This window comes from Trematomus bernacchii, unplaced genomic scaffold, assembly GCF_902827165.1.
Source record: "Trematomus bernacchii unplaced genomic scaffold, fTreBer1.1, whole genome shotgun sequence".
NCBI classification, from domain to species: Eukaryota; Metazoa; Chordata; class Actinopteri; order Perciformes; family Nototheniidae; genus Trematomus; species Trematomus bernacchii.
Window position 1 is genome coordinate 3,472,082 of NW_022987564.1, and position 23,836 is coordinate 3,495,917.

At 38.8% G+C, this 23,836-nt stretch overlaps 1 protein-coding gene across 1 annotated transcript; it reads right to left on the reverse strand.

The window, feature by feature from the left end:
* Positions 1 to 1,761: 1,761 nt before the first annotated feature.
* LOC117478205 (glutathione S-transferase A-like) lies at positions 1,762 to 5,853 on the reverse strand. The gene is made up of 6 exons (XM_034125147.1): positions 5,586 to 5,853; positions 4,253 to 4,318; positions 4,011 to 4,116; positions 3,397 to 3,515; positions 3,218 to 3,306; positions 1,762 to 2,813 (listed from the first exon to the last, which is right to left on the reverse strand). The coding sequence occupies exons 1-6, from the start codon at positions 5,751 to 5,753 to the stop codon at positions 2,681 to 2,683; spliced, it is 681 nt and encodes a 226-aa protein (XP_033981038.1). The 5' UTR covers positions 5,754 to 5,853; the 3' UTR covers positions 1,762 to 2,680.
* Between the last annotated feature and the right edge of the window lie 17,983 nt (positions 5,854 to 23,836).

The window sequence follows — 23,836 nt, forward strand, 5'->3', positions numbered from 1 at the left end:
TTCTCTGAGCCAGTCTTTGAACTCTAAACAGTGTGGACTTGCCAGTATATCAACACATTGTTCATGACATGAGTCATATATTTAAACATTTGGAAATCACTATCTCCACCAGTTTGGTCTGAACATGGCCTGCATTCACAAGATAACTTGTTGCATGAGAGAAATTTGCACAAAAATCCCTACCATCATGTGACAGCATCCGTTTCTCCATATGTCATGAGGGCATGTGTGTGACTTTGAGTGAGTGCACTGGTGACATTCCAACTTTTCATATCGTTTCATCTTATTTGTAAAATTATTGACAATGACATTTCTTCTTCAGTATGCAGGTTGTCTTTCTTGTGTGTGCATGTGTCAGCTCCTTCTCATCATTTTGCTTTGCTAGCATGACAAAGTTTCTTTAGAAAAAACACACCCAGAGTAATAATAAAGGGAATGGTGTTTACAATACAACCGTTTTATATGTGGTAATGCACAATGGTTCTGCTCTACATTTAACTACATGTAGAACACTTTTAATATGTTGGCTTGTGTCCTGTGTACACATGCCATAGAGACGACTGATCCCACTCTGTACAAAGGATAAATAAATGAGTGGTTGTAGTAGCCTCTCTACTGGGTAAGTGCACCGTGTTTTAGGTTTGGAAGGAGACATTTTTCAAATACAATAACCGCAAACACGACAACACACGTGAAGCCAGTCATTTGCAAAGTTATTTTGCCAATATATGTATATATTCTTCTCATGGACATGAAAAACTAGAATAACAGCCTCGTGGTGGTATGCTAGTGAACGTTCGTTCCAAAGAGATTCCCTCAAGGCGTTCCTGATATTGCTTTCATGAGATTGGGATGAATGGATCGACGGCCACAGTTGACACAGAGGCATTATAGAGAAGATCAAACAGGTCCCAAGCAAATACCATCATGCACGGCGCAATACATGGAGAAGAGGTGCAGGAAGGCCAAGAGGAGAATGGAGACATAAAGAGGTGTCCGGGTGGTGGAGTGCATGAGATTGGCGGCTGATTGGGATGTTTGGAGAGGATTGTGATGTCATCAAAGTGCCCAAACAGCCCTCGGCCTACGGGATTGACCTGACCTGAATTTAAGTCAGAAAATGTGTCCTCATGCCGGATTTATTTTCTGTTGTGGGCTGAATATCAGCAATATTCATTATCAATGAAGAGTGGCAGTGTCTTTAGACTTTTAAAGGAAACTAGGATACTGATTCATGTGTTACTCTTTTCACTTTGGTTTCCAAACACTGATCCTACAATGGCAAATAAAGACTTCAGATCAGATAAATGTTTACACATATTACCAGAGTATTTCTTTTGTTCTCACAACCAGAAGCATGCAGTGCATCATGTCGCAGAGGCAGCAGAGTAGGCTGGAGCCAGTAAAGTTATTTTATCAGTTTTAAATAAAATGACAAAGCTGATAACAGAGGAAGCTCTGATCCCCAGCTGCTGTTCCTGTGGTAGAGTTTTCAGGACCTGAAACAAAGTTTATAAGCAAATAAAAACCACTCAACAAAAAAGAGGCACAACTATGTTTTTTTTAAGGTGTGCACTTTACATAAGTGATATCATTTGGATTTTATGCAAACGATTTAATATCTTGTATGCAAAGTCATGGTAACACAGCATTTCACTCTCCTTTGTTCAGAGCGTGGGCAATGAAATAAACTGGGTCATGGTTTTATAGACGCGGCCTAATTTATTTATTGATGTGTGAGATCAAATAACTATTCCAGACTTGACCTTGGACAGTGGTATTTATTGGGTTAATCCAATGTTCAGCAAAAGTAAGGTTTAAACATTAATACATCACATCTCCAGCAGTCACATATTGGTTTTTATTTTTCCCAGTGGAATTGTAGAGCCAATATATGGGTTTAAATTGCATTGCATACAAACAGCATGCAAGACATGTTAGTTTTAGTGGAGGATATTTAGTGCAAAATTGGTAGAAACCCAATCAACCTAAAGAACTAGCTTCATAAGCAAAAATGCATTAAAGTACTCTTATAGTGGCGTGTAAAGGCATTAGTAAACTGATATTGATGTTAGTCAAACACACCTTCTAACTTGGCAACAAACAACGCTAAATAATATCCAAATGATGAATGGTGAAGGACTTACCCTGCAAACATAACATTTTGCAGTTTAAATTAATACTTCAAGGCCAACATTTGCCATTTTTATCAATATCTGATCCTGTTTTACCTTAAATTCACAAACAAACATTGTTTTTCTTGCATTGCATGGCTGATCCGAGGTGGATTACATTGAACAAGCCCCCATTTACTTCAATGAATTCAACATTTTCCCAGATTTTAGATTTTGCGTTCATTGTGACAAGAAAATAAGTTATATTCAAGAATTCAAGGTAGCACAGGGTGAGTAACTGAAAAATTGCTTATTATTTTAATATAGCCTGTGTTTACCAACTGATTTGTTGTCCAAGATTTAATAGAAACACAGCCTTTTAATGAAATATAATTGCTAAATTAACAAAAAAAAATGTCTGCTCTTGGAACAATGATATATTTGGAACATACTAATCTTTTATCGTAACCTCAACACGGTTTCTTTTCTGAAAAATGAAAGGGTTGTCTTGCAAAAAGCAAAAGCATCACAAGCAGACGTGACTGTGGAGTGTGTGTGTGAGGGTCTCAGATGTCTTTCAGTGAGTCCTGTCCCTTGGGGTTCTCCAGCCAGTGAGGAGGCCAGCTGGCTTTGATGCTGGGGCGGTCCTTCAGCAGAGCGTAGTACTCTCCCAGTTTGGGGTAACGCTCAGCAGACAGCCTGCAGACCAGAAAGAAGATAAAGTTGAAATCTAATGCTACCTCCGCTCCGCCTCCTAAACAAGGCCCGGCCCCCCCACTGACACTTTACCTCAGCCACATCATAGACTCTATGCATTACATTAATGCACACAATGTACAACAATATTTTGTATTACATCTGATTTTTATTCCATATTTTATTCCTCTATTCCACTCCATTGCAATGTAGATACTGTTATATTTGACTATATTATTTTTCTAGTTCTCTACCTGTGTTTTTAATTCTTGTTTTTATGCATCATGACACCAAGTCAAATTCCTCTTATTTGTAAACCTACCTGGTAATAAACCTGTTTCTGATTCTGATCACTTTTAGTGGTTTGTGCAACTTCTAGATAAATGCAACAGCGTTTTCCCACTTACCCAAACCGGAACAGAGTAGCAACAGTTGGAAAAACTGTCACATCGGCCAGAGAGAAGGAAGGTCCTGCCAGGTTAGAGGCCGAGCCCAGCTAGAAAGAGAGAGGTGACAGATAGCATGTTTCAACGAGACTATGCATGTTTTATTTTGTTTGTTGGTGTGTGTACTGTGCATGCTCTACCTTCTGCAGGTAGCCCTCCCAGAGCTGGAGTTCAGCGGTCAGAGCTTCCTTGTTTCTCTTCAGAGCCGAGTCATGCCTCTCTTCTTCAGGGACAAACCAGGTGTAGTAGATAACTGCGTCTAGAAAAAAACAACACATACATATTAAAGGAAAAGAGCTTTTCTGGGTGTATGAGCTTATTTCCCTCGAGTATTGCAAAAAGTGTAGCATTTACAAACACCAAAAATGTATTGTTTAAAATATAAAGTTCTTATTGTCAATATATCCAATGAACATTATAGTTGTTTTTTTAAGTTGACTTCATTTTTCGTAGACAGCTGGGCAAAACATTTTTAACAAACTTTACTCAAATAAGTGTTAGAAGAAGAATTTGTGTCCATGGTTTAACACACATTTGTTGCAGGGAGTATTCTCAGCATGGAGAAGTACACTGGCCTCAAAATAAACGATGTGCCCATGTTCATCCTAACAATTAAACGTCTTTTATTTGGATTTTCTGACAAATAAAAAATAGGCTAGATAATACAACTAATCTTACTTTGCTAAATCTGCCAGAAACTATTATCTTTGCTTGTATTAAAAGGGGATTTTAAGGGATTAAATGTGGGTCTTACTGAGTTGTTCGTAGAATGTGAGACCCTCAAACATGCGCTGGTACATCAGAGCTTGTTCTGCAGCGCCGTCTGGGATCAGTTTGGTTCCCTGAGACTTAAACTGACTCTGCCATTCAGAAAGAAAAGACACATCGTCGATGCCACATATCATAATGTTGGAATTAGTGTGTATTGCATGCTTTAGCTATTTGTATAATATCCTCTTTATTTGATATTTTATAATTGTGCACAGGTTCTCTCACCTCCAGGTAAAAACAGGCTGCATAGGATTCATTCACGTTGTTGTCTCCATGTTTGAAAGATGGAAGCTTTAAAAAACAAAACAGGTTATAATGTGAGCAAGACAGATGATTTAAGAGATGATGATAGCCTCATCACCCTCCACCCTGTTTTAATGATACAGCCACAGGGAGCTAATTAAGACAACCTGCTGAGCTGCATTTCAACGACTCTTGGGGAACAACTGCTGCATACGCTCAGGTTTTAACAAAACATGGTGGTTAGGTTAGCTGACTTTATTACAGTATGTGACCTGTTTTTAATGCAAGTGCCTTTGATCATGTCTTTTATTCATGTACTGTTCTTAAGTAAAATGTTGAGATCTCCACAACATTTATTTTGTAATAACTTTAATATATTAACAATAATTAGCTGCACCTTTACCAGCTTTGATAACACTAATGCATCAATAATAATAAGAACATGTCATATATATTATTCTGAAATGGACCATCTGTATGATGAGTACTTTTACTTTTGGTACTTTAATTATATTTTGATTTCTTTATTAATCCTTTGTACAGATTCTTTTGTACTGTTACTTCAGTAACATTTTGATTGCAGGACTTACTGGGTTACTTGTAACAGAGTATTCCTACACTCTGGTACTTCTACTTTTACTCAAATACAAGATTTCTTCCACCTCAAATTACTGCTGATGAACTTGAGCTGCTTCTACTGAAGTGGCGTAGCTCAGAAGAACGGTTAACTCCAAACTACCTTCATTAAAAAAGTCGATTAAATCTTATCTTATTTTGCCGGTAAATAAATACCACATAAACAAATAATTAAGACTTCAAGTGACACATAAAGGCTTTATGATAACGTCGGCGTGCTGGTAGCAGACATTACAGTAGGCGCATTGTAGAAATATCTGTTTTAGGTTGGTTTTTACTGCCCTCTATGGTCAACAATGTGAAAGGCACTTAGTAGGCAAAATAAACCGTAACGTTACAATGATCCAGATACAAAAGCTTTTAGTACATTTAATATACGCCGAATTAAAAAGCACATCCTCACTATTGTTCTTAATCATTCAGTTAAGTTTCAGTAAGAATATATTGTTCCTGGTACATAGGAACACATTAAATAGGTATGATTTTTTTAATGGAGTTTGGCTGGAGGTTGTCTATCAGGGATTAGGAAAATGGAGGAAGTGTAGCTAGCGTTTGCAATGACTACAAGCGGTTACCGATAGTATGCGTTATTTTGGGTGAGGGAAATGAAAATAGGGTAGTGTTAGTCTTATCTAATTGTATATTTTGCAGGTTACAATGGATTTAGGCTACTCCATACCTGTCCCCTAGCATTTATATCTAACACTTCTTGGGACTTGTGCTCCATTTTCTCAAAGGAGAGCAGTTTGTTGTTGTATCCCTGCAGGTTCTTCTCCTCCAGAGCGATCATCACCCTCCAGCAGGGCGGAGAGCCGGAGCCCCACAGCAGGGTCATGTTCTCGGCCATGATGTCAGCTTTCAGTCCTTCTGTTGCTACTGAAGAGAGAACAGACACATGCACAAGAAACACGGAATTTATGTTTTACTCTTTCGACAGTTAATGGGGACTCAAGCTATAATATAAGCTCACGTTGCCACCTGCTGGTGAGGAGGAGGTATTACAACATATAGATAGAGTTATAGAATGCAGATACTTTTGTACTTTTACTTCAGTAATGCAGAATGCAGGACAGTATTTTTTAGAAATATGACTACTTCTTCAACCACTGAAGATACTGTATCTTGAAATATAGAGTGTTGAAAAGGTTAGCTCCGAATTAATGTTATTTATTGAGGTCCATGATGTGATGAAGATGTGAAGGAAGCCTTATCAGAGTGAGAAAGGGATGTCATTTAGGAGGTTGCCCATATATGGTCATTTAGAATGTTGGCCATGGTCCTTTAGAATATGCTTTGGAGTTTTGGCATTCTGGAATGCTGGAATGTTGGGACAGACTATAAGTTCCAGGCTGATCAGTCTCCCTTCATTTGGACAGGAGAGGCCAAGGAGGGTAGGAGTGTGATCACTTTGAGAGGTTTTTTAAGTAAGATGAGGATTTTTCATGATGAAGGAAACTAACAGGTTTGGTATGACACAGCAGTGGACTATTTGCAAGATAGTGCTACATTTGGGAGGGATTTAAATGACATGGGAGGCCTGCTCCCACCTGTCGTGTGCTGCAGTGTCGTGTGCTGCTTTGCTGAGGAGACCTTTTACCCCGGGGATACCACGGAGAGACCGGAGCGCTTCCACGCTGCTGCTTTCGCCTGTCCTTTGCTGCTGTGAGGAGGAGGATTTTTGCCCCAGGAACATCGCGGATACTGTGTGCTGGTCTGGGAAAATGGCCCATATCGTGATTCTGCTGTGCCTGTTAACTGTTCTGGACTATGAGAAGATCTCTAGTCATCCTGAGAAGTCTACTGGATTCAGGTCTGTTCTGCCACCCGCAGTAGGCATCCCCTGCAAAGGGTCGGATGTGTTACACAAACAGTTACCGGTTACCTTGTCGCAGACAATCTGCTCGACAAAATATGTTTGTCTTTTTTGTTTGCCTGCAATGATGGTACTTCAGGACTGCTTCTTAAACTCTAATCAAACTCTCACCGACTTTTCCGGTGATTCTAAAGTAGATGACAATGTGTGTGTGTCGATTAAGAGGAAAAGATGCCTGTTTTTGTTGTTGTTATTACTGTCAGGAAATGTTCAACCTAACCCTGGTCCGCCCAGTAGTAGTAGTCAGATCGCTACTCCTGCTGATTTTAAAGCTAGGTCTGGGTTGGGTTTCATCCACTTGAATGTGCGCAGTCTGTTAGGTAAACTAAATTTTGTCCGCATTTGGGCAAGCACGACTGACGCTGACGTCATTGTGTTATCAGAAACATGGCTAAATAAAACTATTTTGGCCTCTGACATATCCTTAAATGGTTATAATGTGTATCGTACCGACCGGCCTAATAAAGGTGGTGGAGTTGCCATTTATGTTAAGAATAAGTTCAGTGTAACCACATTGGTTTCCAAATCTGTCAGTAAGCAATTCGAATCTTTAGCCTTAAATATAGAAGTGGCAAAGGGGCAACAAGTCATGGTGGTGGGGTGTTACAGACCCCCCTCAGCTGTCAAGGACTCCTTGTCTTCACTAGCAAAACTTTTATCGCAACTAGACTATAAGGAAATAGTGCTACTTGGAGATTTTAACTGGGACTGGTTAACTGCAGTATCAGAGGATTAAAAAAACCTTTGTATCTCTCTGAATGTTACTCAGATTGTTGACAGTCCTACTCGCCCTAACGTTAAGTCCCCTAATAAATCCTCCCTAATTGATCTCATTCTAACTAATGTTCCCTATAAATACCCATCTGTGGGAGTATTTGCAAATGATGCGAGTGACCACTGTGTTGTAGCCACAATTAGGGACACTAAGGTCCAAAAGGTTAAACCTCGTATTATTATTAAGAGACACATAAAACATTTTGTGGAGCAGGGTTTTGTTCATGATCTGTTTGGGTTTGATTGGGGAAAAATCGATCTGTGTGCTGATGTAGAAACTGCATGGTCTTATTTTTATCTTGGTTTTATGGAAATTATAGATAGACATGCACCCCTACGTACTTTTAGAGTAAAGGGACGAGACAATCCTTGGTTTTCTGCTGAACTGTCCAGTCTCCTACATGAGAGAAACAAGGCCTGTGCAAAGGCTAGGAAATCAGGCTCAGAGGTAGAATGGCTGCGTTTTAGGCAGCTAAGAAATAGCTTCACTTCACAGGTCAAAAGTGCTAAGTCGAAGTACTATTTGTCAGTTACTACAGAAAACCTAAATAATCCTAGGAAATTTTGGAAAGCCATAAAATCGATATCCACCGGTGAGATCCGAAATGAGCTACCTCCGTGCATTACCACAGCATCTGGCACTATATCGGACAGGGCTACTATGTTAAATTGTTTTAATGAGCATTTTGTGTCCTGCGGTTCTATGTTTGATTCTGTGACTAACTCTGCTACTGTGAACACCACAGTTGGTGACTCTGAACAATGTGGTCTGGAAAACCCTTTCAGTTTTACTCCTTTTACTGTAAATGTTGTTCATGAAGCATTATCTAAGTTAGATCCTAAGAAACCGGTTGGCCCGGACAACGTAGAACCTTTCTTTTTAAAGATAGCTGCAGATTTTATTGCTCCACCTCTCACTACTCTTTTTAACCTCTCCCTCAGCACAAACACAATTCCAAAAGTATGGAAGTCAGCGTATGTCCTGCCACTACTAAAAGGAGGGGAGGCAACTGTTTTAAATAACTATAGGCCAATCTCGAAATTGTCAGTTCTGGCTAAGGTTCTTGAACGCCTAGTGAGTGAACAGGTAAAGGAGTTTTTATGTAACAATGACATCCTGTCTAAACATCAGTCAGGTTTCAGAAAGCAACATAGCACCATCACTGCCACAATGAAAGTGGTGAATGACATTACAAGTATTTTAGATAAAAAGCAGAGTTGTGCAGCTTTATTTATTGACCTTTCCAAAGCGTTTGACACCGTCGATCATCGCATCTTAAAGCAGAGGCTACTCAGTATTGGCTTATCCAGCCATGCAGTGGGGTGGTTTGTGAACTACCTCTCTGAAAGGTCCCAATGTGTTCACTTTGATGGGCTGTCTTCTGAGTGGTTGAACATTGCTAATGGTGTTCCTCAAGGTTCTGTTTTAGGTCCACTTTTATTCTCCATCTACATCAATAGTTTAGGTGAAAATGTGGATGAAGCTACTTTGCATTTTTATGCGGATGACACCGTGATGTACTGTGCAGGTCCCTCCATTAAGGAGGCGGTTGTTAAATTACAGGCTGTTTTTAACATTATTCAGACTCACCTCTCTGAACTAAAGCTTCTTTTAAATGTTGAGAAAACCAAGGTAATGCTCTTTTCTAAAGCTAAAAAGACTCCAGAGACTGCTTTGGATATTGTGACTATGCAAGGACAAGTACTCCAAGTGGTTAGCTGTTATAAATACCTTGGTATCTGGCTTGATGATTGTCTTACTTTTAAACTTCAGGTCACTAATCTGCTTAAAAAGCTGAGGGTTAGACCAGGTTTCTTTTTCAGAAACAAGTCCTGTTTCTCTTTTGAAGCCAGGAAAAGGCTAGTCACTGTGACCTTTTTACCTGTGCTAGACTATGGTGATTTGATCTATATGAATGCAACTGCCCATTGCCTGGAAAGGTTAGATGCCGCCTATCACAGTGCTCTGAGATTTGTTACTAACTGTAAAGTACTTACTCATCACTCTACCCTGTATGCCAAGGCAGGTCTGCCTTCACTTACTGGTCGGAGGCTCAGTCATTGGTACATATTCATATATAAAGCCATGCTGGGTAAACTACCGACTTATATATGCTCTTTGATCTCACGGAGAGTGGCAAGTAGCTATTGCCTGAGATCCCAGGATGTGTTTTTATTACATGTGCCAAGTGCTAGGACTGTTTTAGGTAGTAAAGCTTTTATGTGCGCTGCTCCTCTAGCTTGCAACACCATGCAAAAAATATTGAAACTGAGCATTTTGATTCCCTTGCATCGTTTTAAAGCACGACTGGATTAAATGTTATTGGATACCTGTCAATGTAAATAGGTTTCTAATGTATACCCCTGTAATTATGTTGTGATGTCCTTTTGTTTTCTGTTTGTTTTTATGTGTAACTAATGTACCGCAGGTCTCCCTTGAAAAAGAGATCGTTGATCTCAATGGGATTTTTTAACCTGGTTAAGTAAAGGCTACAAACAAACAATGTCTACGGTATTGAAGTGTTTGTAATGTAATATATATATTTGAGTTTTCTTCTGTTTCTCTACCTATTCTCTGGCAGATAGTTCATTAAGAAAACAGAAATCATTGGCGGATGTTGCATTCTTGAGACGTGACCATCTCTACTCACAAAATGTGAGACAGGGAATTTATAATGTGCCAACGTTTGCACAAAGTAAGTGTTGGAGAATAGGGTTTGTTTTCTTCTGTTTCTTTACCTATTCTCTACCAGGTAAGACATTAAGAAAACGGGAAAGTCCTATGCGGATGTGACTTTGGGTCACATGCCGATGTGTCCTTGAGCAAGACACTTTAGCACAAATTGCTCCCGTAGGCATGTCTACGGTATTGAAGTGTTTGTAATGTAATATATATATTTGAGTTTTCTTCTGTTTCTCTACCTATTCTCTGGCAGATAGTTCATTAAGAAAACAGAAATCATTGGCGGATGTTGCATTCTTGAGACGTGACCATCTCTACTCACAAAATGCGAGACAGGGAATTTATAATGTGCCAACGTTTGCACAAAGTAAGTTTTGGAGAATAGGGTTTGTTTTCTTCTGTTTCGTTACCTATTCTCTACCAGGTAAGACATTAAGAAAACGGGCAAGTCCTATGCGGATGTGACTTTGGGTCACATGCTGATGTGTCCTTGAGCAAGACACTTTAGCACAAATTGCTCCCGTAGGCATGTCTACGGTATTGAAGTGTTTGTATTGTAATATGTTCCAAGTGTTCAACTGGAAGAACAACAACCTTTTTTTTATTAAGAAAAAAGGACGGTAAGTTTCAGTAGACAAATCAAGTGTACTGCTGTATGCATATTTGGGGGGGGGCTGGAGAATAGGGTTTGTTTCATTCTGTTTCTTTACCTATTCTCGTCAGGGTAATTAAGAAAGCAGAAAGTCCTATGCGGATGTGACTTTGGGTCACATGCCGATGTGTCCTTGAGCAAGACACTTTAGCACAAATTGCTCCCGTAGGCATGTCTACGGTATTGAAGTGTTTGTAATGTAATATATATATTTGAGTTTTCTTCTGTTTCTCTACCTATTCTCTGGCAGATAGTTCATTAAGAAAACAGAAATCATTGGCGGATGTTGCATTCTTGAGACGTGACCATCTCTACTCACAAAATGTGAGACAGGGAATTTATAATGTGCCAACGTTTGCACATAGTAAGTTTTGGAGAATAGGGTTTGTTTTCTTCTGTTTCTTTACCTATTCTCTACCAGGTAAGACATTAAGAAAACGGGAAAGTCCTATGCGGATGTGACTTTGGGTCACATGCCGATGTGTCCTTGAGCAAGACACTTTAGCACAAATTGCTCCCGTAGGCATGTCTACGGTATTGAAGTGTTTGTAATGTAATATATATATTTGAGTTTTCTTCTGTTTCTCTACCTATTCTCTGGCAGATAGTTCATTAAGAAAACAGAAATCATTGGCGGATGTTGCATTCTTGAGACGTGACCATCTCTACTCACAAAATGTGAGACAGGGAATTTATAATGTGCCAACGTTTGCACATAGTAAGTTTTGGAGAATAGGGTTTGTTTTCTTCTGTTTCTTTACCTATTCTCTACCAGGTAAGACATTAAGAAAACGGGAAAGTCCTATGCGGATGTGACTTTGGGTCACATGCCGATGTGTCCTTGAGCAAGACACTTTAGCACAAATTGCTCCCGTAGGCATGTCTACGGTATTGAAGTGTTTGTAATGTAATATATATATATTTGAGTTTTCTTCTGTTTCTCTACCTATTCTCTGGCAGATAGTTCATTAAGAAAACAGAAATCATTGGCGGATGTTGCATTCTTGAGACGTGACCATCTCTACTCACAAAATGTGAGCACAGGGAATTTATAATGTGCCAACGTTTGCACATAGTAAGTTTTGGAGAATAGGGTTTGTTTTCTTCTGTTTCTTTACCTATTCTCTACCAGGTAAGACATTAAGAAAACGGGAAAGTCCTATGCGGATGTGACTTTGGGTCACATGCCGATGTGTCCTTGAGCAAGACACTTTAGCACAAATTGCTCCCGTAGGCATGTCTACGGTATTGAAGTGTTTGTAATGTAATATATATATATTTGAGTTTTCTTCTGTTTCTCTACCTATTCTCTGGCAGATAGTTCATTAAGAACACAGAAATCATTGGCGGATGTTGCATTCTTGAGACGTGACCATCTCTACTCACAAAATGTGAGACAGGGAATTTATAATGTGCCAACGTTTGCACATAGTAAGTTTTGGAGAATAGGGTTTGTTTTCTTCTGTTTCTTTACCTATTCTCTACCAGGTAAGACATTAAGAAAACGGGAAAGTCCTATGCGGATGTGACTTTGGGTCACATGCCGATGTGTCCTTGAGCAAGACACTTTAGCACAAATTGCTCCCGTAGGCATGTCTACGGTATTGAAGTGTTTGTAATGTAATATATATATATTTGAGTTTTCTTCTGTTTCTCTACCTATTCTCTGGCAGATAGTTCATTAAGAAAACAGAAATCATTGGCGGATGTTGCATTCTTGAGACGTGACCATCTCTACTCACAAAATGTGAGACAGGGAATTTATAATGTGCCAACGTTTGCACATAGTAAGTTTTGGAGAATAGGGTTTGTTTTCTTCTGTTTCTTTACCTATTCTCTACCAGGTAAGACATTAAGAAAACGGGAAAGTCCTATGCGGATGTGACTTTGGGTCACATGCCGATGTGTCCTTGAGCAAGACACTTTAGCACAAATTGCTCCCGTAGGCATGTCTACGGTATTGAAGTGTTTGTAATGTAATATATATATATTTGAGTTTTCTTCTGTTTCTCTACCTATTCTCTGGCAGATAGTTCATTAAGAAAACAGAAATCATTGGCGGATGTTGCATTCTTGAGACGTGACCATCTCTACTCACAAAATGTGAGACAGGGAATTTATAATGTGCCAACGTTTGCACATAGTAAGTTTTGGAGAATAGGGTTTGTTTTCTTCTGTTTCTTTACCTATTCTCTACCAGGTAAGACATTAAGAAAACGGGAAAGTCCTATGCGGATGTGACTTTGGGTCACATGCCGATGTGTCCTTGAGCAAGACACTTTAGCACAAATTGCTCCCGTAGGCATGTCTACGGTATTGAAGTGTTTGTAATGTAATATATATATATTTGAGTTTTCTTCTGTTTCTCTACCTATTCTCTGGCAGATAGTTCATTAAGAAAACAGAAATCATTGGCGGATGTTGCATTCTTGAGACGTGACCATCTCTACTCACAAAATGTGACACAGGGAATTTATAATGTGCCAACGTTTGCACATAGTAAGTTTTGGAGAATAGGGTTTGTTTTCTTCTGTTTCTTTACCTATTCTCTACCAGGTAAGACATTAAGAAAACGGGAAAGTCCTATGCGGATGTGACTTTGGGTCACATGCCGATGTGTCCTTGAGCAAGACACTTTAGCACAAATTGCTCCCGTAGGCATGTCTACGGTATTGAAGTGTTTGTAATGTAATATATATATATTTGAGTTTTCTTCTGTTTCTCTACCTATTCTCTGGCAGATAGTTCATTAAGAAAACAGAAATCATTGGCGGATGTTGCATTCTTGAGACGTGACCATCTCTACTCACAAAATGTGAGACAGGGAATTTATAATGTGCCAACGTTTGCACATAGTAAGTTTTGGAGAATAGGGTTTGTTTTCTTCTGTTTCTTTACCTATTCTCTACCAGGTAAGACATTAAGAAAACGGGAAAGTCCTATGCGGATGTGACTTTGGGTCACATGCCGATGTGTCCTTGAGCAAGACACTTTAGCACAAATTGCTCCCGTAGGCATGTCTACGGTATTGAAGTGTTTGTAATGTAATATATATATATTTGAGTTTTCTTCTGTTTCTCTACCTATTCTCTGGCAGATAGTTCATTCAGAAAACAGAAATCATTGGCGGATGTTGCATTCTTGAGACGTGACCATCTCTACTCACAAAATGTGAGACAGGGAATTTATAATGTGCCAACGTTTGCACATAGTAAGTTTTGGAGAATAGGGTTTGTTTTCTTCTGTTTCTTTACCTATTCTCTACCAGGTAAGACATTAAGAAAACGGGAAAGTCCTATGCGGATGTGACTTTGGGTCACATGCCGATGTGTCCTTGAGCAAGACACTTTAGCACAAATTGCTCCCGTAGGCATGTCTACGGTATTGAAGTGTTTGTAATGTAATATATATATTTGAGTTTTCTTCTGTTTCTCTACCTATTCTCTGGCAGATAGTTCATTAAGAAAACAGAAATCATTGGCGGATGTTGCATTCTTGAGACGTGACCATCTCTACTCACAAAATGTGAGACAGGGAATTTATAATGTGCCAACGTTTGCACATAGTAAGTTTTGGAGAATAGGGTTTGTTTTCTTCTGTTTCTTTACCTATTCTCTACCAGGTAAGACATTAAGAAAACGGGAAAGTCCTATGCGGATGTGACTTTGGGTCACATGCCGATGTGTCCTTGAGCAAGACACTTTAGCACAAATTGCTCCCGTAGGCATGTCTACGGTATTGAAGTGTTTGTAATGTAATATATATATATTTGAGTTTTCTTCTGTTTCTCTACCTATTCTCTGGCAGATAGTTCATTAAGAAAACAGAAATCATTGGCGGATGTTGCATTCTTGAGACGTGACCATCTCTACTCACAAAATGTGAGACAGGGAATTTATAATGTGCCAACGTTTGCACATAGTAAGTTTTGGAGAATAGGGTTTGTTTTCTTCTGTTTCTTTACCTATTCTCTACCAGGTAAGACATTAAGAAAACGGGAAAGTCCTATGCGGATGTGACTTTGGGTCACATGCCGATGTGTCCTTGAGCAAGACACTTTAGCACAAATTGCTCCCGTAGGCATGTCTACGGTATTGAAGTGTTTGTAATGTAATATATATATATTTGAGTTTTCTTCTGTTTCTCTACCTATTCTCTGGCAGATAGTTCATTAAGAAAACAGAAATCATTGGCGGATGTTGCATTCTTGAGACGTGACCATCTCTACTCACAAAATGTGAGACAGGGAATTTATAATGTGCCAACGTTTGCACATAGTACGTTTTGGAGAATAGGGTTTGTTTTCTTCTGTTTCTTTACCTATTCTCTACCAGGTAAGACATTAAGAAAACGGGAAAGTCCTATGCGGATGTGACTTTGGGTCACATGCCGATGTGTCCTTGAGCAAGACACTTTAGCACAAATTGCTCCCGTAGGCATGTCTACGGTATTGAAGTGTTTGTAATGTAATATATATATTTGAGTTTTCTTCTGTTTCTCTACCTATTCTCTGGCAGATAGTTCATTAAGAAAACAGAAATCATTGGCGGATGTTGCATTCTTGAGACGTGACCATCTCTACTCACAAAATGTGAGACAGGGAATTTATAATGTGCCAACGTTTGCACATAGTAAGTTTTGGAGAATAGGGTTTGTTTTCTTCTGTTTCTTTACCTATTCTCTACCAGGTAAGACATTAAGAAAACGGGAAAGTCCTATGCGGATGTGACTTTGGGTCACATGCCGATGTGTCCTTGAGCAAGACACTTTAGCACAAATTGCTCCCGTAGGCATGTCTACGGTATTGAAGTGTTTGTAATGTAATATATATATATTTGAGTTTTCTTCTGTTTCTCTACCTATTCTCTGGCAGATAGTTCATTAAGAAAACAGAAATCATTGGCGGATGTTGCATTCTTGAGACGTGACCATCTCTACTCACAAAATGTGAGACAGGGAATTTATAATGTGCCAACGTTTGCACATAGTAAGTTTTGGAGAATAGGGTTTGTTTTCTTCTGTTTCTTTACCTATTCTCTACCAGGTAAGACATTAAGAAAACGGGAAAGTCCTATGCGGATGTGACTTTGGGTCACATGCCGATGTGTCCTTGAGCAAGACACTTTAGCACAAATTGCTCCCGTAGGCATGTCTACGGTATTGAAGTGTTTGTAATGTAATATATATATATTTGAGTTTTCTTCTGTTTCTCTACCTATTCTCTGGCAGATAGTTCATTAAGAAAACAGAAATCATTGGCGGATGTTGCATTCTTGAGACGTGACCATCTCTACTCACAAAATGTGAGACAGGGAATTTATAATGTGCCAACGTTTGCACATAGTAAGTTTTGGAGAATAGGGTTTGTTTTCTTCTGTTTCTTTACCTATTCTCTACCAGGTAAGACATTAAGAAAACGGGAAAGTCCTATGCGGATGTGACTTTGGGTCACATGCCGATGTGTCCTTGAGCAAGACACTTTAGCACAAATTGCTCCCGTAGGCATGTCTACGGTATTGAAGTGTTTGTAATGTAATATATATATTTGAGTTTTCTTCTGTTTCTCTACCTATTCTCTGGCAGATAGTTCATTAAGAAAACAGAAATCATTGGCGGATGTTGCATTCTTGAGACGTGACCATCTCTACTCACAAAATGTGAGACAGGGAATTTATAATGTGCCAACGTTTGCACATAGTAAGTTTTGGAGAATAGGGTTTGTTTTCTTCTGTTTCTTTACCTATTCTCTACCAGGTAAGACATTAAGAAAACGGGAAAGTCCTATGCGGATGTGACTTTGGGTCACATGCCGATGTGTCCTTGAGCAAGACACTTTAGCACAAATTGCTCCCGTAGGCATGTCTACGGTATTGAAGTGTTTGTAATGTAATATATATATTTGAGTTTTCTTCTGTTTCTCTACCTATTCTCTGGCAGATAGTTCATTAAGAAAACAGAAATCATTGGCGGATGTTGCATTCTTGAGACGTGACCATCTCTACTCACAAAATGTGAGACAGGGAATTTATAATGTGCCAACGTTTGCACAATAGTAAGTTTTGGAGAATAGGGTTTGTTTTCTTCTGTTTCTTTACCTATTCTCTACCAGGTAAGACATTAAGAAAACGGGAAAGTCCTATGCGGATGTGACTTTGGGTCACATGCCGATGTGTCCTTGAGCAAGACACTTTAGCACAAATTGCTCCCGTAGGCATGTCTACGGTATTGAAGTGTTTGTAATGTAATATATATATATTTGAGTTTTCTTCTGTTTCTCTACCTATTATCTGGCAGATAGTTCATTAAGAAAACAGAAATCATTGGCGGATGTTGCATTCTTGAGACGTGACCATCTCTACTCACAAAATGTGAGACAGGGAATTTATAATGTGCCAACGTTTGCACATAGTAAGTTTTGGAGAATAGGGTTTGTTTTCTTCTGTTTCTTTACCTATTCTCTACCAGGTAAGACATTAAGAAAACGGGAAAGTCCTATGCGGATGTGACTTTGGGTCACATGCCGATGTGTCCTTGAGCAAGACACTTTAGCACAAATTGCTCCCGTAGGCATGTCTACGGTATTGAAGTGTTTGTAATGTAATATATATATATTTGAGTTTTCTTCTGTTTCTCTACCTATTCTCTGGCAGATAGTTCATTAAGAAAACAGAAATCATTGGCGGATGTTGCATTCTTGAGACGTGACCATCTCTACTCACAAAATGTGAGACAGGGAATTTATAATGTGCCAACGTTTGCACATAGTAAGTTTTGGAGAATAGGGTTTGTTTTCTTCTGTTTCTTTACCTATTCTCTACCAGGTAAGACATTAAGAAAACGGGAAAGTCCTATGCGGATGTGACTTTGGGTCACATGCCGATGTGTCCTTGAGCAAGACACTTTAGCACAAATTGCTCCCGTAGGCATGTCTACGGTATTGAAGTGTTTGTAATGTAATATATATATATTTGAGTTTTCTTCTGTTTCTCTACCTATTCTCTGGCAGATAGTTCATTAAGAAAACAGAAATCATTGGCGGATGTTGCATTCTTGAGACGTGACCATCTCTACTCACAAAATGTGAGACAGGGAATTTATAATGTGCCAACGTTTGCACATAGTAAGTTTTGGAGAATAGGGTTTGTTTTCTTCTGTTTCTTTACCTATTCTCTACCAGGTAAGACATTAAGAAAACGGGAAAGTCCTATGCGGATGTGACTTTGGGTCACATGCCGATGTGTCCTTGAGCAAGACACTTTAGCACAAATTGCTCCCGTAGGCATGTCTACGGTATTGAAGTGTTTGTAATGTAATATATATATTTGAGTTTTCTTCTGTTTCTCTACCTATTCTCTGGCAGATAGTTCATTAAGAAAACAGAAATCATTGGCGGATGTTGCATTCTTGAGACGTGACCATCTCTACTCACAAAATGTGAGACAGGGAATTTATAATGTGCCAACGTTTGCACATAGTAAGTTTTGGAGAATAGGGTTTGTTTTCTTCTGTTTCTTTACCTATTCTCTACCAGGTAAGACATTAAGAAAACGGGAAAGTCCTATGCGGATGTGACTTTGGGTCACATGCCGATGTGTCCTTGAGCAAGACACTTTAGCACAAATTGCTCCCGTAGGCATGTCTACGGTATTGAAGTGTTTGTAATGTAATATATATATTTGAGTTTTCTTCTGTTTCTCTACCTATTCTCTGGCAGATAGTTCATTAAGAAAACAGAAATCATTGGCGGATGTTGCATTCTTGAGACGTGACCATCTCTACTCACAAAATGTGAGACAGGGAATTTATAATGTGCCAACGTTTGCACATAGTAAGTTTTGGAGAATAGGGTTTGTTTTCTTCTGTTTCTTTACCTATTCTCTACCAGGTAAGACATTAAGAAACGGGAAAGTCCTATGCGGATGTGACTTTGGGTCACATGCCGATGTGTCCTTGAGCAAGACACTTTAGCACAAATTGCTCCCGTAGGCATGTCTACGGTATTGAAGTGTTTGTAATGTAATATATATATATTTGAGTTTTCTTCTGTTTCTCTACCTATTCTCTGGCAGATAGTTCATTAAGAAAACAGAAATCATTGGCGGATGTTGCATTCTTGAGACGTGACCATCTCTACTCACAAAATGTGAGACAGGGAATTTATAATGTGCCAACGTTTGCACATAGTAAGTTTTGGAGAATAGGGTTTGTTTTCTTCTGTTTCTTTACCTATTCTCTACCAGGTAAGACATTAAGAAAACGGGAAAGTCCTATGCGGATGTGACTTTGGGTCACATGCCGATGTGTCCTTGAGCAAGACACTTTAGCACAAATTGCTCCCGTAGGCATGTCTACGGTATTGAAGTGTTTGTAATGTAATATATATATTTGAGTTTTCTTCTGTTTCTCTACCTATTCTCTGGCAGATAGTTCATTAAGAAAACAGAAATCATTGGCGGATGTTGCATTCTTTGAGACGTGACCATCTCTACTCACAAAATGTGAGACAGGGAATTTATAATGTGCCAACGTTTGCACAATAGTAAGTTTTGGAGAATAGGGTTTGTTTTCTTCTGTTTCTTTACCTATTCTCTACCAGGTAAGACATTAAGAAAACGGGAAAGTCCTATGCGGATGTGACTTTGGGTCACATGCCGATGTGTCCTTGAGCAAGACACTTTAGCACAAATTGCTCCGTAGGCATGTCTACGGTATTGAAGTGTTTGTAATGTAATATATATATATTTGAGTTTTCTTCTGTTTCTCTACCTATTCTCTGGCAGATAGTTCATTATTTTTGTACATTTTTCCTGACTTTTTTTTTTGATTTGGTGTTCATTTCAGCTGTGTTACAGCTTTTGGCATGGATCTTTGCAAGAAGTCTTCTTTTGAGTCAAATTTTTGAAATCCAATGTCGTTTACTCTTACAGTTTTGTATACTCTCGTGATGCATTTTGCACCCTCTGGACCCCTTCGTGGCAAAAATGTACACGCTCATAGAAACTGCTATTAAATCATCATACATCAATATTTTATTAAACTTTTTTTTCCATGAATCACTTGAACAACTTCTAACGTGCTCAAAACTACCAAACATTAATAGTTTCAGGATTTTAACCCTTTAAATGCCTGTTTCATTATTTGAATTATTTAATTTCTCTTAAAAAAAAACACAAAAATGAATTTCTTTCAATATTAATGTAGAGGATGGAACTTTGGTGGTTATTAGAGTCTGGATGTGTCAAAGATTAGCAACAAAATTGATTTGACTGCATTATTATTTTTTACGTAGTATCAGATACTACCTCTGGACACCTTCGTGGCAAAAATGTACACGCACCCCAAAAACTGTTATTAAATCATCATACATCAATATTTTTTCTACTTTTTTTTCATGAATCACATATACAACTTCTAACGTATCAAAACTACCAAACATTCAATCATTGGCAGGATTTTAACCCATTAAATGCCTGTTTCATTATTTTCAATTATTTCATTTATCTCAAAAATGCCTCATTGACTTCCATTCAGACCACATTTGTTGATCTCACTGCCATTGCAGTATAAAACCATGCATTTTGTAATGTCAGCATTTCATTTAGAAGAAAAGTAATGATATTTGATATTTCTACTCTATTCCAACAGATTAAACCATTTCCCACTGTAGGCCGATGCATCACATTCTTACATTTGCCAGTTATATTATGGAGCCGTGTGACTACCAGGGGGCCCCGAGAGTGGTGTGTGTGGTGTGTGTGTGTATGTATGTGTGTGTGTGCGTGTGTGTGTGTGTGTGTGTGCGTGTGTGTGTGTGTGTGTGTGTGTGTGTGTGTGTGTGTGTGTGTGTGTCATTTCCAGCAGCAGACTAGCAGGTCCTGCAGCATGTGACCTGGTGCTCTCAGGTGATAGAACAACAATTTAGGCCTGTGCACAACCAGCACACACCTCTCCTCCCTCTCCGTGTGTGTGTGTGTGTGTGTAATCTGTAAGCATGCACAGATCATTTCATGGGAAAAAAAGGCCATCTTTTGAGGGATTGTTTGATGTGTCTTTGAAGAGCTGCTTGATTACTCAAAAACAAAAAACAACTGTTAGTGTGTTTATGCACCTGGCTGCCAAAGATAAATGCAGTTTGACCAAGGGCTTATTTCATTAGTGAGCAGAGAAGGAGAAAGACCTGGAGCAAAGAGAAGGAACTCAAATGAAGAAGCTTTTCAGTGCAGAAGAGACTTCAGAAATAATCTTGCAGCCTTCTTCTGCCAGCGAGCTGCAGGACTCATCTGAAGAAGACACAAGGTTCGAGGGGGGGTCTGACACTGAATGCTCTCTGGAGTCCAGCATTTCTTTGAGTTCCTCTGACCCTTCATCTGAAAGTGGAGAGGACACTGAGGGTCCGGCCCACCATCCACCACCACGGGGGCTTTCTTCTCACAATCTGTGAGGACACCCTGGTTTTCCCCAGCTCCTGGGACGACCTCTTCTCTGTCCCCTCACTGTGGGCCGGACCCTCAGTGTCCTCTCCACTTTCAGATGAAGGGTCAGAGGAACTCAAAGAAATGCTGGACTCCAGAGAGCATTCAGTGTCAGACCCCCCCTCGAACCTTGTGTCTTCTTCAGATGAGTCCTGCAGCTCGCTGGCAGAAGAAGGCTGCAAGATTATTTCTGAAGTCTCTTCTGCACTGAAAAGCTTCTTCATTTGAGTTCCTTCTCTTTGCTCCAGGTCTTTCTCCTTCTCTGCTCACTAATGAAATAAGCCCTTGGTCAAACTGCATGTTTATCTTTGGCAGCCAGGTGCATAAACACACTAACAGTTGTTTTTTTTTTGAGTAATCAAGCAGCTCTTCAAAGACACATCAAACACATCCCTCAAAAGATGGCCTTTTGTTCCCATGAAATGATCTGTGCATGCTTACAGATTCTCACACACACACACACACACACGGAGAGGGAGGAGAGGTGTGTGTGGTTGTGCACAGGCCTAAAAAAATGTTGTTCTATCACCTGAGAGCACCAGGTCACATGCTGCAGGACCTGCTAGTCTGCTGCTGGAAATGACACACACCACAACACACACCACACACACGCACTATACACCACACGCACGCACATATACATACACACACACACACACACACACCACTCTCGGGGCCCCCTGGTAGTCACACGGCTCCATAATATAACTGGCAAAAATGTAAGAATTAATGCATCGGCCTACAGTGGGAAAATGGTTTAATCTGTTGGAATAGAGTAGAAATATCAAATATCACTACTTTTCTTCTAAATGAAATGCTGACATTACAAAATGCATGGTTTTATACTGCAATGGCAGTGAGATCAACAAATGTGGTCTGAATGGAAGTCAATGAGGCATTTTTGAGATAAATGAAATAATGAAAATAATGAAACAGGCGTTTAAAGGGTTAAAATCGCCGAAAATGGTAGTTTTGAGTACGTTAGAAGTTGTTTATGTGATTCATGAAAAAAAAGTTGAAAAATATTGATGTATGATGATTTAATAGATTATTATGGGCGTGTACATTTTTGCCACGAAGGTGTCCAGAGGTAGTATCTGATACTACGTAAAAAATAATAATGCAGTCAAATCAATTTTTTGCTAATCTTTGACACATCCAAGACTCTAATAACCACCAAAGTTCCATCCCTCTACTAATTATTATATTGAAAATTCATTTTTTGTGTTTTTTGTAATAAAAATGAAATAATTCAAATAATTAAACAGGCATTTAAAGGGTTAAAATCCAGAAGTTGAATGTTTGCTAGTTTGAATGTTATAAGTTGTTTATGTGATTCATGAAAAAAAGTAGAAAGAAATATTGATATGATGATTTAATAGAAGTTATTATGGGCGTGTACATTTTTGCCACGAAGGTGTCCAGAGGTAGTATCTGATACTACGTACAAAATAATAATGCAGTCAAATCAATTTTGTTGCTAATCTTTGACACATCCAAGACTCTAATAACCACCAAAGTTCCATCCCTCTACTAATTATTATATTGAAAAAATTATGTTTTGTGTTTTTTTGTAAGAAAAAATGAAATAATTCAAATAATTAAACAGGCATTTAAAGGGTTAAAATCCTGCCAATGATTGAATGTTTGGTAGTTTTGAATACGTTAGAAGTTGTATATGTGATTCATGAAAAAAAAGTAGAAAAATATTGATGTATGATGATTTAATAGCAGTTATTATGGGCGTGTACATTTTTGCCACGAAGGTGTCCAGAGGTAGTATCTGATACTACGTAAAAAATAATAATGCAGTCAAATCAATTTTGTTGCTAATCTTTGACACATCCAAGACTCTAATAACCACCAAAGTTCCATCCCTCTACTAATTATTATATTGAAAAAAATTCATTTTTTGTGTTTTTTGTCATAAATAATGAAATAATTCAAATAATTAAACAGGCATTTAAAGGGTTAAAATCCAGAAATTATTGAATGTTTGGTAGTTTTGAGTACGTTATAAGTTGTTTAAGTGATTCATGAAAAAAAAGTAGAAAGAAATGTTGATGTATGATGATTTAGTAGCAGTTATTATGGGCGTGTACATTTTTGCCACGAAGGGGTCGAAAGGTTGAAAATTCGAGGGCACAAGGGTTAAGAAAACAGAAATCATTGGCGGATGTTGCATTCTTGAGACGTGACCATCTCTACTCACAAAATGTGAGACAGGGAATTTATAATGTGCCAACGTTTGCACATAGTAAGTTTTGGAGAATAGGGTTTGTTTTCTTCTGTTTCTTTACCTATTCTCTACCAGGTAAGACATTAAGAAAACGGGAAAGTCCTATGCGGATGTGACTTTGGGTCACATGCCGATGTGTCCTTGAGCAAGACACTTTAGCACAAATTGCTCCCGTAGGCATGTCTACGGTATTGAAGTGTTTGTAATGTAATATATATATTTGAGTTTTCTTCTGTT